The 19093-nt window shown below is 34.5% G+C and overlaps 1 protein-coding gene across 9 annotated transcripts in view; it reads right to left on the reverse strand.

The window, feature by feature from the left end:
• Positions 1–16459, reverse strand: part of LOC129002424 (protein polybromo-1-like) — a 70136-nt gene extending 53677 nt beyond the window's left edge. For 5 of the 9 annotated variants that reach the window (XM_054430212.1, XM_054430216.1, XM_054430215.1 and 2 more), the window contains exons 1-7: positions 16360–16459; positions 10021–10099; positions 9233–9351; positions 8557–8676; positions 5148–5273; positions 4291–4434; positions 2761–2868 (exon numbers count right to left, since the gene is read on the reverse strand). In XM_054430212.1, coding sequence (XP_054286187.1) covers positions 2761–2868; positions 4291–4434; positions 5148–5273; positions 8557–8676; positions 9233–9351; positions 10021–10075 — 672 coding nt within the window. In that variant the 5' untranslated portion in view covers positions 10076–10099; positions 16360–16459. The remainder of the gene's footprint in view (positions 1–2760; positions 2869–4290; positions 4435–5147; positions 5274–8556; positions 8677–9232; positions 9352–10020; positions 10100–16359) is intronic. The other 4 variants (XM_054430214.1, XM_054430213.1, XM_054430211.1 and 1 more) reach the window with 3 other exon arrangements.
• Positions 16460–19093: the final 2634 nt, after the last annotated feature.

Below are 19093 nucleotides of genomic sequence, written 5' to 3' on the forward strand. Positions count from 1 at the left end.
AAGAAAGACGACTGATGAATTTTCTGTGTGGTAATATTTTTTTACAAAAAAGACTGTAAAATTGTGCAGTGTAACATTTGTAAGAAGACCGTTTCAAACTTTAGAGACCTTACAGGAGATTCCACGCTATTTAAAAGCTAAAAAGTTGAAACCATAAAACAGTATGGTTCTTGGATTGATCTCGGTATCAGCTAGGACAAATCCTGAAATACCGGTACCGGGATTGGATTAAAGCCCCAAAATTGAGACCCCTAGTCACATCCTTCCCAACAGCACAATAGATTTTAAAAGTTACATTTTGTGTGGGGATTAATTGTTGTTATTACTGGGCCTAATAGGCTCTTTAATAATATTTGTTTTAGGCATTTTAGGTTAAATTTTAATTCCCAAATTATCTGTGATTTTGGTTACCATGATCACTCAGCCACTCATTATCGCGATTGTGAGTCTACTGTAATGTCGACTATACCAAAGTCAAAAAAATACCAATAGCCTATAAAAAAGAAAAAAATTACAGAAATGTGGAAAAATCTTTTAAAACCTTTATGAGGGTCACAAGTACAGTTGAAGCAACCCTTATGTAAACATAAATTTAATAGCACAGATCTTTCATAAGACCTGTTTTTCCATGTGAATGTATTATTAAGTTTGAGTATAGGCATTGACTATATAGTCAATTGTATAGGTAAGAATTTAGATAATAAGACTATTTTTTGTCTACTGTCAACATGTTTTAGCTGCCTAACACAGACATGAACTAATTCAATATAAAATGGTAGAACATTGATGGACAAAATTTAGGAAATCCATGATGAAAAATAACAAATCGCAAAGCTGTTGAATACATTGTGCAGATGACAAAAAATATAACAGAAGACTATCTGGGACTCAATCAACACAGAGAAACCATCTATAAAAATATAGAAAGAATCCTGTGCATGTCTGCAAATAAATATCATTAAATAAATACTTTGATTGGATAGCAAACTTCACACTAAGAATATTGTTAACAATTAAACAATATACAAGTAGGTAACAAATATGAAAACCTTCCTAGGTAAAACATCAATTTAACAAGTTGTAAAATGCAACAATCAATAATACATCTTGCTTTAAAAGTATAAGAAGATAATACACAACATAAAATTAACATGCAGACAACATAAATGTAATATCTACAATCAGGCCAACAGGTTAATTATGTTAAGCAAACGTTTACTGTATTTTTCATGCTATATGTGGTTAAAAGTAGCTTAACAAAATACTGGTCAGATAAATGATACCAATAAGCATACCAAACATGAGCGTTAAAACAAAAAGAAAAGGGTTTGAATGATGATCAAATGATGGATTGAATGTGCAGTTTTTCAGAAGGATAACTTATTATCATTGTAGGAATAGTAATTAAGTCTTATTTAGTCTAACTACCTCCTACTTGTAAAATTATGAAAATACTAAATATCTGTTAAACATTGTTTGGAAGTCATAAATGACTTCAAATAATTACACATGCAAACAACTGTATTGTTTGCATATAGCTCTAACAGTTCTAAAAAATTCTTTTAATAAAAGAGGTTGGCAGTTTCTTTTACCTTCCATTTGCTCGTCCACATAGGCCACAGAGGCCTGTGCATGGAACATATCCAGCAAAGCAAGGGGTGAGCCGGTACACTACAAGGGCGAATTGTACTGATCAAAAGTAGAGGCAAGTAACAGGAACCGAACCCACGATATCATTGCCTTGGGCCCAAAGCCTGTGGCGCTACTGACAACCTCGGATTTACCAAAGTAAACTCCCAAAATATACCCATGTTAGATTAATACCAAAGATCTTTACTTGGTAAAATTTAGGCTTAATTTGCTAACAAGATTCATAGAATCCCATGTTGGTTAGGTGATTAAATGAGGTCCTAACAATATCTTTAAGATAATTTGTGTAATCTTGAATGTTAATAAGTAATTTAAAACCGAGTTTTATATTATAACAATTATTTTCTTGGAACATTTTATATTTTTGAAATCAATTTCCTTTTATTAGGCTCTAAAAGTGTTGTAAAAATGTTTAAATAGTCAATGCGGATGTAGGCCAAAACAAAAGGACGGATGCATACCTACTTAAATCAAGAACAGTTAAAGTACATTGTAAATGTGAAATGGTGGATAATTGTAGTGTGCTAAATTGAGACAAGAGTCGTGCAATGATGCCATTCACATTCAAATTGCATGTCATGATACGAACAGAGATGACTGTAAGTACAGTGTGGATTCATTTACAGTTTTCCCATTTTTCATTCCACATGAGTAATTTCTTGTAGTCCCACAAAAAAATAATATTTTTAATTTAACATTTAAAGTACAGTAAAACCCTTTCTAACTGCACTCCATAAAAACAAAGCAGTAAAGATTAATAACTTTCCTATAGTTTTCAAATCTCTTCCATTTTGAAATGTTAACTTTGATATAGATGATTTCCTTAACCAACAACTCAAGACTAGATATAATACCTAAGTTTCAACAAAACCAACTGACAAGGGCAGGGGAGAAAACCGTTTAGTTTTTAAAAAGAATTAATACCTGGATTGGTATCAGCTTTACGACCTTCTGGAACATTTCTTTCTCGAGCTAATAACTAAGTTACAGTCCCCGAAGCCCTGAAATGTTTATTAAACCTTGAAAAAGGAGTGGGAATATAAGAAAAAACCCATCACGGTAACCGTTGAGATGGGATTTTTATTTTCCTCCCCACCCTGTATACTATACCTCCTCCTCCCACCCCTTCTTCTCCTCCTTGGGCGGTCTGCCAGGGCCTCGTCTCTTCTTCTCCACCGGCTGGTAATCCGGCTCCTCCTTTACAGTGACCTCAGCTGCCTGCAAATCATCTTACATACAACAAACATCACTCCATCTTCTGCCGGCCCTCAATGTCCTACACCTTTAAAAACCTTTCAACCCAGATGAATATTGAGGCTCGACATAATAAAGGAATCACCATAACAATCTGCTACCATACATAAGACCAAAATCATGCACAAAACTTGTAATTGATGTATCAGAGTTCAGATTTCTGATAACAGAACAGTTTAAATCCACACAAAAAGGTAAACCTCAACAGCCTCTTGCCAAAAACTGTTTAATTGACACAAAATAGAAGAATTAACACAGTAAAAGCTGATGATGCATATAATGAAAATATGTGTATGAATGATTGGAGAAATTTATGAAATTTTTAACATTCGTGCAATACTTAAGCAGAAATCCCTCTAAACTATAAAACCCAATGTTGGTACACTTTAATGGCGAACTTCGATTTTCACTTGGTGGTAATAAATACAAATTTTGAAAATTCAATATTAGATCATGGGTTTGCAAAATAAAATTGCTTGACTTATATTTGGTGGGTAGAGAATAAAGAAATTTAGATTTAGTTATCTTCCATTTTAAATCAACACTTGCACACTTGCCCTTGTTTGGCATATTGTGTATTGTTAAGTTAACACAGACCACAAAAAAAATCAACACACAGTAATTAATTAGAACTGAAATTATACAATTATTTTAAATTATGATCGTTAAGTGTTTTAAAATGTAATTGTGAACCAAATAGAGATAAATTTACCATTAAAGTGACCACAAAATCATAATTAAGATACCTGAAAGCAATAAGAAAGATTAGACTGCATTAGTGCCCAGCCACCCAACAGACTGTACAAGGTACACCCTTCTAACAGTGCCTTATCTTTTATAACTAATCACTAAGCATAGGTTTAGATTTTCTGTTATAATTTAAAAACCATTGACAGCAAAATCTTAGTTTTCACTTCATAAAAAAATACTAGCCAATTAAATGTTACAAACAGTGTGAAATTGGCCGAACAGTTTAAGAAAACACAGCAACTGGTTAATTCTGCACTTCCCCGGTGATGGATTATCAAAAGTACTGGATTGCTGAGCGCCATAAAAAATAGCCTTTATTGCAAGAAAAATATAAATATTGGTAAAACAGGGATTTAAATGGTTTGTGTTAGGTACCAAATATTTTCTAATTTAGTTGTGATGTAAAATTTTTGGATTAAAAAATATGTATGTTTATTAAACATTATATTCAAATACAACACAACAATGTTGACTGCAAATCTAAAGTGTAATGTTGCACTGATAAAATGTAACTTATACGACTCGCTAATTGTTGTACACAGAGTTGTAATAGCTCCCCTCGTTTTTTTTTTCCTATTAACCAGATGGATAGTCATGCAAAGAAGTCTGGGATGGCAACTGAACTCGGTCACTTACTAGTTTGCCTACTTTTAAGATGATTTTCCCTTTTTCTGGTGTTTCATCAGATGTAAGGGACTTGGGGTCTTCGAGCAGTTTTTGCTTTGTAGCCAAAAAAAATTCCCATAACTCACAAGCATCTTTGTGTTCTTGAGAATTCCTCTGAAAAATACACATTATTGATTAAACTTATGCTGAAGGTTGTTACGATAAGTTGATCTGGTGTTGCACTCCTGTCAAAGGGAGTTTTGTAATTGTATAGAAAGACATATGATGATGTTGATTAACATTTTTCATATTTTCTGGTTGCTTGTTAAAAGACAACTACAAAATATGCCATTTGTAACGACTTAATTAATTGTAAGCCTAATCCTCCAACAAAAGGGATGAAATTCGGAAAAAAGGATGAAAATTATTACTTTCCAGTTATTATTAAGTTATAAAAATAACACAGGGTTCTAAGAATATCAATGCAAAAATTACAAGTTCATATATGATACTTTCATCTTAATTAGCAAATATAATATGGCTGTAGGGCGTTGAAAACGTTTATTAATGGCCAGCTTTTGCTAAGTAAAGATTTAAAACATGCTAATTTTATGCTTAAAAGACAAAAATCTACAAAATTCCCAAACAAAGATTAAAAGGCTAGCATTCCAACATTGTTTAAAACTAGTAAGCAACTTAACTAAAAATTCTCACTTTTGAAAATAATCTACAAAAATTGCGTTTGAAAAGTTATGTTTACAGAACAAAAAGTAGAACCTTGAATTACATTGTTTTTTTTTTCAATTGCCTTAGGAGCTTATCTTTCTTTAAACTGGTAGCCTTGTTGACAAAAGTATATATGTAAAAGTATCCATGTATGGGCTTACTTTATAAAATGCTTTGGCATTGTTGATGAGCAGCTCTACATCATTCTGAAGCTCTTCCACATCTTCATATTCATCTGTTTTCAACTTTTGCTGGATCTTTAACAGGTCGATTGGATTTGAAACCACCTAAATAAATAACAATAATGAGTTTAAACAATTTAAAATATCATATATCATAGGTTACATCATTATTGAAATTTAGATTTGTTGATTAACTTTAAATAAATTATTAGGTGCTTTTTCAGATAATAGATTTGTGTTACGGTAGCTGTTAATCTACTGTATAAGGTTTGTCAAACCATACTTTATAATACCCCCTGCCGCAGTAAAGCTGCAGACTAAGCGAATTTCTATTTGACCGATTGGATTTTGACTATAATTCCTTTAACTTGTCAGATTAATTGCCTATTAGTACTTAGATTTGCCACTAAAGGGGAGGGAAAAGTATGTTTTTATGAAAAAATGTTATATTTACTGTACTTAGCAGCCTATAGTATGAAATAGAGAAATTTGATCAAAATATATCCATAAAAAAGCAAACTAGAAGTTTCTTTTTCTCCATTAACTAACACGTGGTGTGCGGCCGTTCCCGATCGGGTACGGTGCTTGGCCCCCGAACGGTGCGTCCGTACCCCATCGGGAACGCTCGGCAATGCCTTTTGTATATCTTCGTTTTTGCTCTAGCGACGGCCGAAAGCGGACCTATGCCACGTTAGCGTGTAGTATGTGACTTGCATTTTGTTGGGGTGTAGGTTGGTAGTAAATTTCCCCGTAAAATCCCCGTCTGGCAAGCTTAAAAATCTACTTTTCGTCCCGTCTATTACCCTCCATTTGGCAATACAATTCCAATGGGACCAGCTACGTTCCAAGCAGTGCTGCTAACTGTGGGTGTTTAGCGAACTACGTCGACTCTCGTTGTAAAGCAGGACATCCCCGCACGTTATTTGCGCTATTCGTCTGACCAAAATTGGATAGCCAATCACACGCGGCAATCGGGTTTTTTCGAAGCTGAGGGCTGCGCCCCACTGGGGATATGCCCGCCATTTGACGTGCCGCAGCGAACGTGTTAAGACTAACTCAGAAATTTTGAATTTTTCCCCCTGTGACTTTTAATCCTACAACAACGCTTCAATATACAGTGGAATCCCGATAATCCAAACTTCGGTATAATTCGAAAGTCCGCTTAATCCTAAACATAAATTTTTTTACCAGTACGTGCTGTCACTTATAGGCGAAAGCCGAAACTACTAGCACAGTAGCGTGACTACATTAATGCAGTTTATTGTAGACACAAAAAGTGATGACCCAGTACGTGCTGTCACCCATTGGGAAAAGCCGAAACTACGTATAACGTCAGTTAGCTGTACCTCGTCGAAGTATTCTGTACTTATTCAATTGTATACATCCCTACAAGTTCATGCCAATTTTCATCAAATTTAATCAAGTTATTGTGTTCACGGACACATCATACTATATAGGTAACATTAGTTGAAGCTGAAAGTTTGTCTCTTTGTTTGTTTAAGACTCATCAGGCATTAACTACTGGCAGGGGTGCCCAGAGGGGGGGGTACTGTGGCGCGTTTGCGCCACAGGAATTTTTGGGGGGGGACTTATTTTGAGATTTTTGGGGGGGATATTTTTTTGCTAGCTGTAAAAATGAATGTATAATTTTGTGTAAGCAGCCCGAAAAAGTGTTTCTAAGTAGCTCACTATCACCACCAAAAACATTTTGCCGTTCGTAATTAAGATAGCTTCTAAGAATGGTAAAAACGGACCTTGCCAGGCAATCCTTAATATACCAGTGTCGAATTTTACTTGCTACATATGTTTTGGTGGTTCTTTAACTCCACCATCGTCAGGATTTAAAAAAAGATCCACTTCTGGAGGTGTCGTCAGAATACGACAAACATTTGATACAAAACACGAAACTATTACAGATAGGCCTGTCAATCCCTACATTGCCGTCGGCAGGACTGGAAGTAGAAGTAAGTAAAGTAAACTGAATCAGGTTCAGGTTATGGACCGACGTGGTCTCTGGATTGTCGTCTGCGTTTTCAACAGCTGGTATTGGACTACTGTAGTGACTGAGAAGAGTATTGAAAATATAATGGGATTCATAATTAATTGAGTGTTTTCACTAAAAAATTTGGTGCTGTCAATAGTTTTATGTATATTTCAAACTCCTCAAAGTATTTAATAAATTTCCTTTTCTGCAGTAATGTAGAATGTCGAGACCATCCAGCATATAAATTGGTTATTATTGTCAATAATTTTGAATGGAAAAATCAATTATGAATCTCATTATATTTTTAACACTCTCCTCCGTCACTAGAATTAGTCCATATTTCAGCTTTTGATAACACAAACACCAATCCAGAGACCACGTCTTTCCGTCATTACCTGATTCAGTTTACTTCCAGTCCTGCCCGCGGCAATATATAATACACGCGTGAATTGATAGGCCTATCTGTTATCGTTTCGTGTTTTGTGTACAAACGGATTGTCTGACAAGATGCGTTTCTACCATTATTAGTCATAACAGGCAATCCTGGGGCTATCAAAATGAATTATAAGATTACTTCGTCACAAAAACCTTTTGTACTGGTGGCAAAGATACTGGTGGGATTAAGAGATACTGTGGGTATTTTGCCTGGCGATTTTTGTAGAAGGCAGCCTGGGAGTGGCGAGCAACAAGTCTGTCTTATTTCGTGACTCTGCCTATAATTGTGAAACAATAATATACTTTTTGCCAAAGTATTATTAATGCACTTAAAGCTGTTTGAATTCTTAAGCCCTGTAAAAATTAACGCCACCTAATATTGTACAGTTACAGTACTGTGTTGGAGTAGAGTAATTCACCGAGTAGGCCTATATTGTTGTACGTTTTGAAGACATTGTCTATTGCAATACTGAGCACACATATTGGCTGACAATACAGATTCTGAATTGTAAATTGAAAAACTTCTAATTCGTCCATTAGTTTGATTTATATTGATGTATTGTTAAATGACGTTTCATATTAAACATTTAATTTTGATTATCAGCAAGTTTGTTTTTCGTACCTGCTCAAGTTTACTAAATACTTTAAATGCTTGTTTTATGAGGTAAAGGGAAAATTGTCAAATAAATTGGTGAGGGGAGGGTAGGTTTAAATAGACGGCAGCATAAATTGGGGGGGGGACTACTCCTCTTGCTTGGGGGGGAGGATTGCGCCTCTGGGTTTGGGGGGGATGGGCACCTCTGACTACTGGTAGGATTGGGCTGAAATTTGGCATGATGATAGCTCATATTCCCCACTAACATATTTGCATATATATCTGAAATGTTTCCACCTCACTGCTCTAGAGCTTCCCGTCTTTGCCTTATGGTTTTCCATATTTGAAAATGTCAATGTGTATGACTAGGCTACCTCGTAATATCCAGGTTCCTGTCGTCGTTTGGGCACCCGGATGAACGCATCACACAGCAGACTTCCGTCTTCTTTCTTGTGGTTACGAATGAGTTCGTAAAGCTGATGCACTGTTTCAGACTGAAATAGATTCAAGATTCAAAGAGTCTTCATTCACACAGTACAAATTTTCGTACATGAATAGTGTCTATTGTTACTTACTACCTAAATTAGCAATAAGAAACATTTCAACAAAATACTATAGGCTACATTATTTTAAATATATCAAAAAGGTGTGGTCAATACAATTGGGAGAATATCTACATTTAAATAATAGTCTTTTGTGAATGTAAAAAAAATATATATATATGTATCGGGATAGTTTGTTTGAACCAAAAATCTAAATATTTCCTTAAAAACGCAAAGGTCGTTATGTATGAAAAAGATTTTACTAGCGTAGATTTCAAATTACTGAATTCCATTACTTTTTTAATTCAAATTACTGAACAAAAAGATTTGTTGTGTTCTGAGTGTTATACTCAACGTACTCAGTGTTTTTTTTATTTGTTACCTCAACTCACCCTGTGTACAGTTAAGCCTGCTCTAAACAAAGTCAAACCTATTCCAGACCAAAGCCCCTTACAAAAAAAAAACTTAAGTATTTGGATGATGTATTTAGTTTAAATTTAACTCTTACGGGATCCAGCTTTTTCCTCTTCTTTGAGGGTTCTTGAATTGAATCTTCATCGTCCTCATTCTTGCTACCACTTGCAACTGAAGAAGTCCTTCTCCTCTTCAAAGGAGGTCTGCCTGGTCCTACAGTAAAATTATGAGATAAGTACGGTAAGTAATATCAATCCACTAAAACGAATGTAGGTAATTACTACCTACAAATATATTTGTAGGTAATTAATACCTACAAATATGTTTTTCCATATAGGCCTACATAAGGGAAAACATATTTGACCGTAAAAAAGCCAAAGATAAAATATGAGTTCTCCGAAACACCTAATGAGTTAATAAAAATCCAGAAGAGCAAGTCATTGGGCATCCTTCTACTGATCCATCTCTTTTTCCAACAGGACCTTGGTTTAATCGACCTCACAATGTCACATGCTTCTTCTAATAACTCCTCAATAACCGTATCAATCAGTGTTACTAATTATAAACCCAACTGTCGTAATCTAAAACTACGCCATTAACAACGGCATGGCTTGAGCATCCACTTGTGTGTTTAAACCTCTAGTGACGTGACACTAAAACTGGCGTGGTGATTTAATGGCGCCATTGCTCCATGCTAGTTTTTAACCTAGCTTAATAGAGGTTCTACTAAACAACATTTTGGTCCACAGTTACCACACAAATCCCGTGGCCTAATATGCGCCAGTGTCAAAAGTTGGCTACTCAACAAACATTCTGTAGGGGTAAAATGGGATTAAATCTGAACCTACTCTCCAACTACTTAAAACACAAGAAAATACTAACCTCTTTTCATTGGGGGTGTTCCACCGCTTGTGTCTGTGGTTGTTTTAGGTCGCATAGTACTAGGAAGTCCTGTGAATACCTGTGAAAATACTAGAGATCAAAAATGTGCAAAATGCATTCTAACTTGCTTGCATCAACTGAAACATAGCCATAAAAACTGTGCGAGTTCTAATACATACATAGTAATAACTGATTTTCCGTTAAATGTTTTCACTAGAAAAGGCTAACTATGATGGAATTCTATGCACACAATACAAGTATCTGCCTGCAATTATCAATGCTCAGTTTTATGTTGTATTTAAAATAAATTCCTTTGTTTTTTGATTAAGGGTAATATTTTAGTTATTTGAAAAGCCTTTTCAAATCAACTTCGTAATCAACTTGTTCATTTTTGCATGTCTCTTACATACCAAAAAGCACTTAAACACTCTCATTCTCCACAGGCACGTACACAACCATGGGACACGAGGTTAAAACAAAATCTGCTGACCCTACACAAGACTGACCAAGGTTCTCACATCCTTCGAAGCTACAACACACCTGACCCTCAATTGACCTTTTCAATTGCTTGCCGTTTTCAGCTCAGCATGTTAGCTTCTAAGGTAGTTTTAAGAATGTGTGTGTTGTGTAGTTTTAAGGCGTTTTTTTTCTACAGCCTAAAAGAATATTTTGACGCAGACTTTAGCTCCATCAATTTTGCATGATGTTTTTAGTTGTTTTTTTTTTTCTAAAATAGCCACTCTTATTTAATTTTGTAGAATGAACACTTATTTTTTTATGCTTGCTTTAGTGTAGAATGTTTTATACTATTGTACTTATGACTGTCTTGTGCATTTCAAGTGTCCATGACAAGATCGATTGCATGTAACTTTGCCTAAAGATCAATAAATGTCTTATGTCTTAGGGTCAACGTGGGTAATTGTGAACGCCAATGACAAATTTTTCAGATAAACGCAATTTACAAGAAAATTGTAAGTAAGTTAATTTTTAAAATGTGATTAGTGTTATAGCATTATACATATTTTGGGCTTAATATTTCATATAAGCCGATTTCACCCCCTATTTAGTTAAGGAGTTATTCAGCATTCACAATTGCCCGGACAGCATTCACAATTAATTGCCTACAATTTTGGGGTTAATGTGAACTCAGTTGAGAAAACATTAAGTTACATACTACAGCATAGGAGGGGAATTGTAATTAAAGCCTAATTCAAACTGTTCACAAATTCCCCACTTCAATGGCATGTGACAAAAAATAAGCGTGCAAATGAGATTTTTCAGTGGTACTTTGAAATAGTTAAAAAATCAGGTAGATGTAAAAATAATAAAAAATGGTCAGAATAATTGAAATTAAAGCATTTAATGGGTAAAATAGTATTCTTATACAAGAGAAAATAATATAGAGTATAGTTATTTGGTACAGTAAAGTAATAGTTTAAAGGAAATGACCAAATAATCTCACTGTAATCAACGAAAGAGCACAAATTTGTTTCTTAAAATTATTAAATCCTACTGTAATAACAATCAACCATTAGAAAAGAAAACTAAATTACCTTGGTTAGATCAAATAATTAGGCACTTTCCTTTTAGGCTATAGGCCTACGAAACATTAGTTGTACTAAATAGTTTCTTTATCTTGAAAAACCTTAAAAACTAGCTTATTTAGAAATCAAATCACTAACAGATGTGCCTACTAACTGTCCTGTCCCCTATATTTCAAAAACTGGAACAACACAACCTGGAAACTAGTAAGTAATCTGTGTTTCTTTTTACAGGCGGGGTAAAAGTGAACAGCGTTCACAATTGCCCCAAGATTAGGTTCACAATTACCCCCACATAGTGAAATATTGAGGGTAATTGAGAATTTGATAAAATAAAAAGATAATTGCTTACATGAAGGGTGAGGATATTTAATGCATTGTACATTTGAAATTCTTTCACAATTAACTTACTAGTTTTCATGCCAATTTTACTTTTACTTTTTTCACAGAAAATATATTTGTTAAGGTCTAAGCGCAACTTGTTTGTCAACAAAAAACTTTTTTCTTTCAACCTAAAAAAGTTAAGCACCTCTTAACTTTCTAGAATTTTTATCCTGTATAGAAAACAAACCAAATAGCCTAAACATAAAACATTGATTTCTACTCAAATCAACAATACACTATTATCGGGACCACGTAAGTTTGCAGTTGGTCTGTGTGTGTGCGGTTGCCAATCACAAGACAAGGCTAGTGCGACGTTGCCACATCGCCCGTTGACAACACTAATAAAAATATACTAAGCAATATTTTCAAATCAGCTGGTATTATTAGATTTGGCAACACCACACGGTTCTCATTGGTTCATTCAAAACCATATGGTAAATAGGCTCCTCCCTCAACTGCAAACTTATAGTGGTCCCGACTCTAAGAAATTACAGCCCTAAGTTTAGTTCACAATTCCCCCAGTTCACAAATTACCCACATTCACCCTACGTCTTATGTTTCACCAAGATTTTAGTGTAAAAATAATTTTGTGAATAAGCTCAATAATTCCACAAAATTAAGTTACAAACAGTTTTAAAATAAATTGATCGTAATAGTAGGCTAGGCTACAATTAAATTAACTTAAAGGCTAGACCTAACTTTTGTCTGCGCCAAAATATTTTGTTAGACAGATGAATAGTTTATAGGGATACAAATTATTAAGTTATAGCCTAGGTCCCATGGTCACCTGCATTAAAATAATTACTTACAGTATGTATAGTTTAAAAGGCTATTTCAAGCTTAAAAGCCCTGCCCTGGTAAAACTGAACTTATACTACTTATGTTATATTGAATTTGTTTTGCCTTATCTACCTAAATTAGACTATTTTAACCCTACGAGTGTCCATAGTTTAGGCCTTAATGTCCGCCTATTTTTGGCGCATTTGCAAGGTTTTATTAAAACGGATCTAAGAAGCTTAAAACAATGTTAATTCTACTGTTCTATATACCATTTTGTTTGGAAAATCATGGGCTTCAATATTATACATAAAACATAAGGAACATTTGTTTCAAAAATATTTTTTAGGTAAAAAAAAAATATTTGGGAAAATTTTCAAAAAAAAAAATAAGTTTGCGCTCAATGAAATTGTCTAAATTATAGGCCTATAACTTAAATATTTGAAAATAGCCACTTTGTTCTAAATTTTATGAGGATTACAAATATAAAATAATATAAGGAAGTAGATTTGCAAATAAATAAGTTATGGGCAAAAAACAGATTTCAGTACATAGCGTTTAGCTAAGAATGCATAGCCTAACCATAGCTAGGAATCTGGCTGATAATTTACATCAATATCACTACCTACTTCTTCAGGATCATCAACCAGCCCTTCAAAATCACTTAAATCTTCTTATAATGCACCACGTATATCACTACTTTTGATTTTTAACACTAAAACAATGATAAACGTAATAAAACACATCAGTCATCGGTCCGAGGTTAACTAAGCTGTTTACAAATACGAACGTCAGCTGTCTGCTACAATATTTTCGGAACTAAAATGAATAGCGCTTAGAGACAGACCTCCGGAGAAAGCTCTGAATTTAACAAAAAGAACGATACCTAACTCGATCCAGTTCAATCCGATTCAGTCAGTCATAGAGCCTTCGCCGTAAACGATGTTCGTGTGTCGAAAAATCGACAAGTGACACTACACAAAGTGTGTCGTGAGTCGATTTTTCGACAAGTGATGCTCAGAGGGTTAAGCACTTTTTACCATTGGCACTTTTGGGAGAAACGCCTATTTCACCCCGAAAATCACGTTTGAAAATCAAGATACCCCCGCCGCAGCAAACCTGCAGACTAAGCGAATTTCCATCTACACATCTGGAATTCCACTAAATTATTCCCTTAAAATTGTCAGATTTATTTCCTATTTAAATATATCATTAATATTAATGAGTACCGGTACTTAGGTTTGCTGCTATAGGGAAGAAAATAGGGGGTTTTTATTGAAATATTAATAGCTTAGTATGAAGTAAACAAAATTTCAAAATTTCATTAAGATATGTCCATAGACAAGCAAGCTACAACACTGTATTTATTCTCCATAAGAATAACATGGTAATTTTAAATTTACACTGTTTTGTGATTTTTCCGTAACCGTTAGGCATGCAACAATGCTTCAATATACTAAATTATTTGTTTTTTGGAGCTCTACAAAATGGTTTAGAAAGAAATTGCAAAATTTTATGTTTTCAGGGTGAAAAATTAGAAAAACCCATTTTTACCCCATAAAACCCCCCATAAACCCCTGTTCCCATAGTCCGATCATGCTGGTTCGCGAACTCGTTCGAATAAATGTAGGTTTACACATTTATACCAAATTTCATCAAAATCGGATCATTTTTGCTCGAGTTATCGCGCTAACGGACACATATATAAATATATATATATATATATATATATATGAATTTGAACGGATGGTGTTTTTTGGCCTCTGGGGACCTCAAAACAAAAAACTAAATCGGTCCCGGGTCCAGGTCTTACCATGAGACCTACGGTAATAGCTTATTCCCTATATGGGAAATTCGCTAAAAAATGCTAGAAATGAATGATTTTTGGGACTTGATCATTTTCTTTTTAACTTAGGGTTGGGGTTTTTTATTAATAGTCCATTTTAAACACTTTTATGGCAAATGCCGTTTTTACCCAGGAAATCAGGTTTGAAAAATCGTAAAAAATAGTTAAGTAGGCCTACCGTACCAAAAATGACCTCATTTTTGGGTAAACCAAATTAAATATATAATAAACTAACTTAACCAAACCTAACCTAACCTAACCCAACCCAACCTAACCCATGCTTAGGTTAACACTGCCAAAATGACCGATTTTGGGTAAATCCTGGTTAAGTTCTAGGTTAGTATTAAGTTATTGACACTAGTAAAAAGAAGTTGGGTAGGCCTAGGCCTACACTTAATACCGCTATGATAATACCGATTATTAGTAAACCTTCATTCAATGTTCTCACTATCAGCAAGTTTGGTTGGTTTCAAATTCAAATTGTTTATTTGGCCATTAAACATTACATAATAGGTTATGATAGTTTAATTTTATAACTGATATGGCTGGTAAATATAGGCTATCAATTATTTACAATATTTTTAATTTGGTAGTTTCAATAGATAGCCTATTAGCATAAGTTAGTCCAGTTAAGAAATTGTACCCAAAAAGTTTTACATGCGTCTAAAATTGCCAATTTCTAGCATTTTTCTTGATTTTCAAACACGATTTTCAGGGTTAAATAGGCGTTTCCCCCAAAAGTGCCAATGGTAAAAAGTGCTTAGAATAGTCTAATTTAGGTAGATAAGGCAAAAAAAATTCAATATAACATAAGTAGTATAAGTTCAGTTTTTCCTCAATGGTAAATTTTAACAAAACTTAGTTGAATGAATCAGGCCACCGAATCAATTTTAGTCATTAGGCTATTCACTTTCCCAAACCACAACTAACTTACAAGTTAACTTAATTTTTATCTTGTGAGAAACTGAAAAGCATTTAAAAGTTAGGCCTAGTCATTTAGCGTCAATCGGTGATTTTTAGTCAGACAAATCGCTGAATCAAATTTAGTTATTATTCACTTATTCCAAACAACGTCTGCACTTTACTTTAGGTCCTACACTCTTTCGAATAAAAATATTGATCGATATATCGATTGTTTTATTCGATATATCGTTTGGTTAGTTAGGTAAGAAGGTTAACCTAACCGAACTAACCAAACGATATATCTAATGAAACAATCAAAATCGATATTTTCATTTGAATGAGTGTAGGACCTAAAGTAAAGTGCAGCCCAAAGAACAACTAACTTACCGGTAAGTTCATTTTACCTGAATCGCTCGGTAAGACTAATTCAACCGAATCAGGACAAAATAACCGAATTAGTCTGTTTAGCATCAATAACCGATTGTTTCGGTTAACTTATTTTCATTCTATGATTCCCACCACTACCTGGGAGGCCTAATGCAATGGCCAAGCTATTGATAAAGGGTAAGTCAAACTTAGATCAAGCCTAAAAATAAGCTAAGTTATCTAACTTAACTTAGGCCTGGATAAGGCTAACAGTTTTATTTCACGTGTGCTTAAAATACACTTCACAGAAAATGAGGCTAAAACATAACGAAATTAAATACATTGTATGATTGTATTTTGAGAAAATGACAAGAAGCCAAAGAGGATGAGCCTGAGCCAAACAAACGGAATAGGTGCCTACACCTAATCACTAGGCTAATACAGGACAGTAAGCCATGGAAATGAAGTAAACATTTAATAAATTAACGTAAACATAAATCTAATAATAGTAACTAAACATACCTGACTAGACACTACAAAAGGGATTTAATATCGTCAAATCAATAACTTATCTTGTCGATCACAGAAGCCGCCCAACACAACACAACACTGAGAGAACGGCCATGTTTGAATGATTTCAGGATTACCAACACAACAAACAAAAGCTAAAGCGATGACTTTGGGATTGGGAATTGTATAGTCGATTGTACAAAATTGTTTATAATCACTGAACTATTAATAACTCAGCAGTTGAAAATAAAATATGCCGGCCACACACAGCAGACCAGCAAACTAAGCGAATTCCCCTTATCCTGATTTGATTTTTACTTATATCTATTTTAACAACATTCAGGCCTACTTTTATAAATGGGCAGACTGGGCATATGCCCAGGGGCGCCCACCAAAGGCCACCGCCTGCCCACACAAGGAAAAAATGGGGGCACTGCTTTTGGGTTTGCCCAGGGCTCCACTGATCCTTAACGCGGCCCTGACAACATTAGGTTTAATGAGTAACTAGGTTTGCTGCTACAGGGAGGTTAGGCTGCACTTTACTTTAGGTCCTACACTCATTCGAATGAAAATATCGTTTGTTCGATTGTTTCATTCGATATATCGTTTGGTTAGTTAGGTTAGGTTAACCTTACCTAACTAACCATACGATATATCGAACGAAACAATCGATTAATCAATATATCGATCGATATTTCGTTCGAATGAGTGTAGGACCTAAAGTAAAGTGCAGCCATATGCATAAACAAGCAAACAACGTCAGTTTACTGTATATGGTTCAAACCATTGACTATGTACCACAACTTGAGTATATAGTCAACTACGCACAACTAGCGTTGTGGTACCAGGGGCCCATTTCATGATAAACTATTTCCATTAGATTTGCATTGGGTGATCAGCTGATTTACTAATAATATTAGTTTGTACTTTATTATGAAATGGGCCTCTGGCCGGGGCGCGGCCTTCGAAGTGGCAACGTCGCGAATGGTGTTCGGTGTTGTAACAGTTGTTTTGTTTGGAAGCAGCCAATGGTATTTGTGTATTGTTTAGTTAAAGGTGGCCGTGTATATTGCTATAATGTTCAAACACACACAGGACGCGGCACTGCACGGCACGGCGCCTTGACAATCTCTCAACTCTGTGTGTTCCTTCAATTTTTTTATTTATTTATTTATTCCAACGGATACACCATTTACAAAATAACATTAAAGTGCGTGTTTGTTTTTTTAACACGTAATGACGCGCCACACCACGGCCAACCTTAATTCCAAGCTGCAGCCTGGTAGAATTGGCAACGTTGCAAGTAGGGTTGTATAATCGATGGTACAATTGTTTATAACTTAGCAATTGAAAATAAAATACGTTGTTTAGTGTCTGGCGTCCCATAAGATAACACGGCAGACAGGTGACATCAGCTCATTATAATTCGCACTTTATTTATTTAGATTTGAATTTATGAATATAAATTTATTAAATATTGAAAATAAAACATACAGAATTGAAAACCAAAACAATATGAATTGAAAATCTATATCCGTACATTTAAAGCGGAGTCAATATTTTCATAGTAGTCAAGTAACTAAGCTTTCGTAAATACACAAATATCAGCTGCTTCCAAACAAAAAAGCTGTTACAACCCTTACGACAAGACGCGACCTGGAGTTAAAGGCGGCCGTGGCAACACCGTGCCGCGTCCTGCGTGTTTGTACCTTTTTCATTCACCATAAAGAATAACATGGGAGCTTTGTGTTTAAAATTTATTTAATTTTCTCCGTAGCCAATAACTGTACAAAAACACTTCAATAAACGAAATTATTTGTTTTTTAAGCTCCTCAAAACAATTAAAAGAAAAATGTGAAAATTTTATGTATTGAGGGTTGAAAATGGGAAAATAGGCTACAATTTCTACCCATGAAATAAACCCACCCATATATAACCCCGTTTCCATGGTCTGATGCTGGTTCACGAACTCATAGTTTATCCCGCCCTACACCTTCAAGACAAAATGTAATCAAAGTCTGATCAAAATTACTCAAGTAATAGTTTTCACGGACACTGTATACACAGTATAGCAATGTTTAATCTGTATGAAATAGTTGCACCACTATGTGTGAATGTGAACGAATATTTTGAGAAAATTTCATTTACAAAGAAATCCAGAACTCTGGTTTAACAAATAACATAAACAAGACTAAACATTCAAAACAGCAATAAGCTTTTACATAAATTAATGTGATTACATATCAATATTTTTAATCCGATAAGTATTTTGTGAAATCGGTAAGAATTTAGTTTTGGAAATATTTAAGGATACAGCTTTTTTGTCAAAATATTTTTTCATTAAAATAAGATCGTAAGTTAGCAGCATCATGAACTTATCCCAACTTGTTCCACTTTCTAGAATAATTGCAGTATCATTGGCAAATGAAAACTAAAAAATAGTTTGCCTTTTAGTGAAAGTCTTGTGATATTGTTTTTACAAGAAAAGGCAGGCCCAAGGGTGCCTCTTTGAATTACTCCATAGTTCATGTTCATGGGTTTGACCACTGGAAATTCTGTTAATCAATCACCATATTTTGCATTTTTTCACTACTATCAGATAAGTAACTTTGAAACCACTGGATGATGAATGATGCCATGAATGCCACTGTATAGCTTTTGTCACTCTTTTGCAGATTTCCATAAATTAAGAGTTTCTCCTCGAGTTCTATAAATATTGAGCATTGTGTGTTAATCACCTTGCCTG

This window comes from Macrosteles quadrilineatus, unplaced genomic scaffold (assembly GCF_028750875.1).
Source record: "Macrosteles quadrilineatus isolate MER2022 unplaced genomic scaffold, UCM_ALF_1.0 Scaffold_9__3_contigs__length_116548681, whole genome shotgun sequence".
NCBI classification, from domain to species: domain Eukaryota; kingdom Metazoa; phylum Arthropoda; class Insecta; order Hemiptera; family Cicadellidae; genus Macrosteles; species Macrosteles quadrilineatus.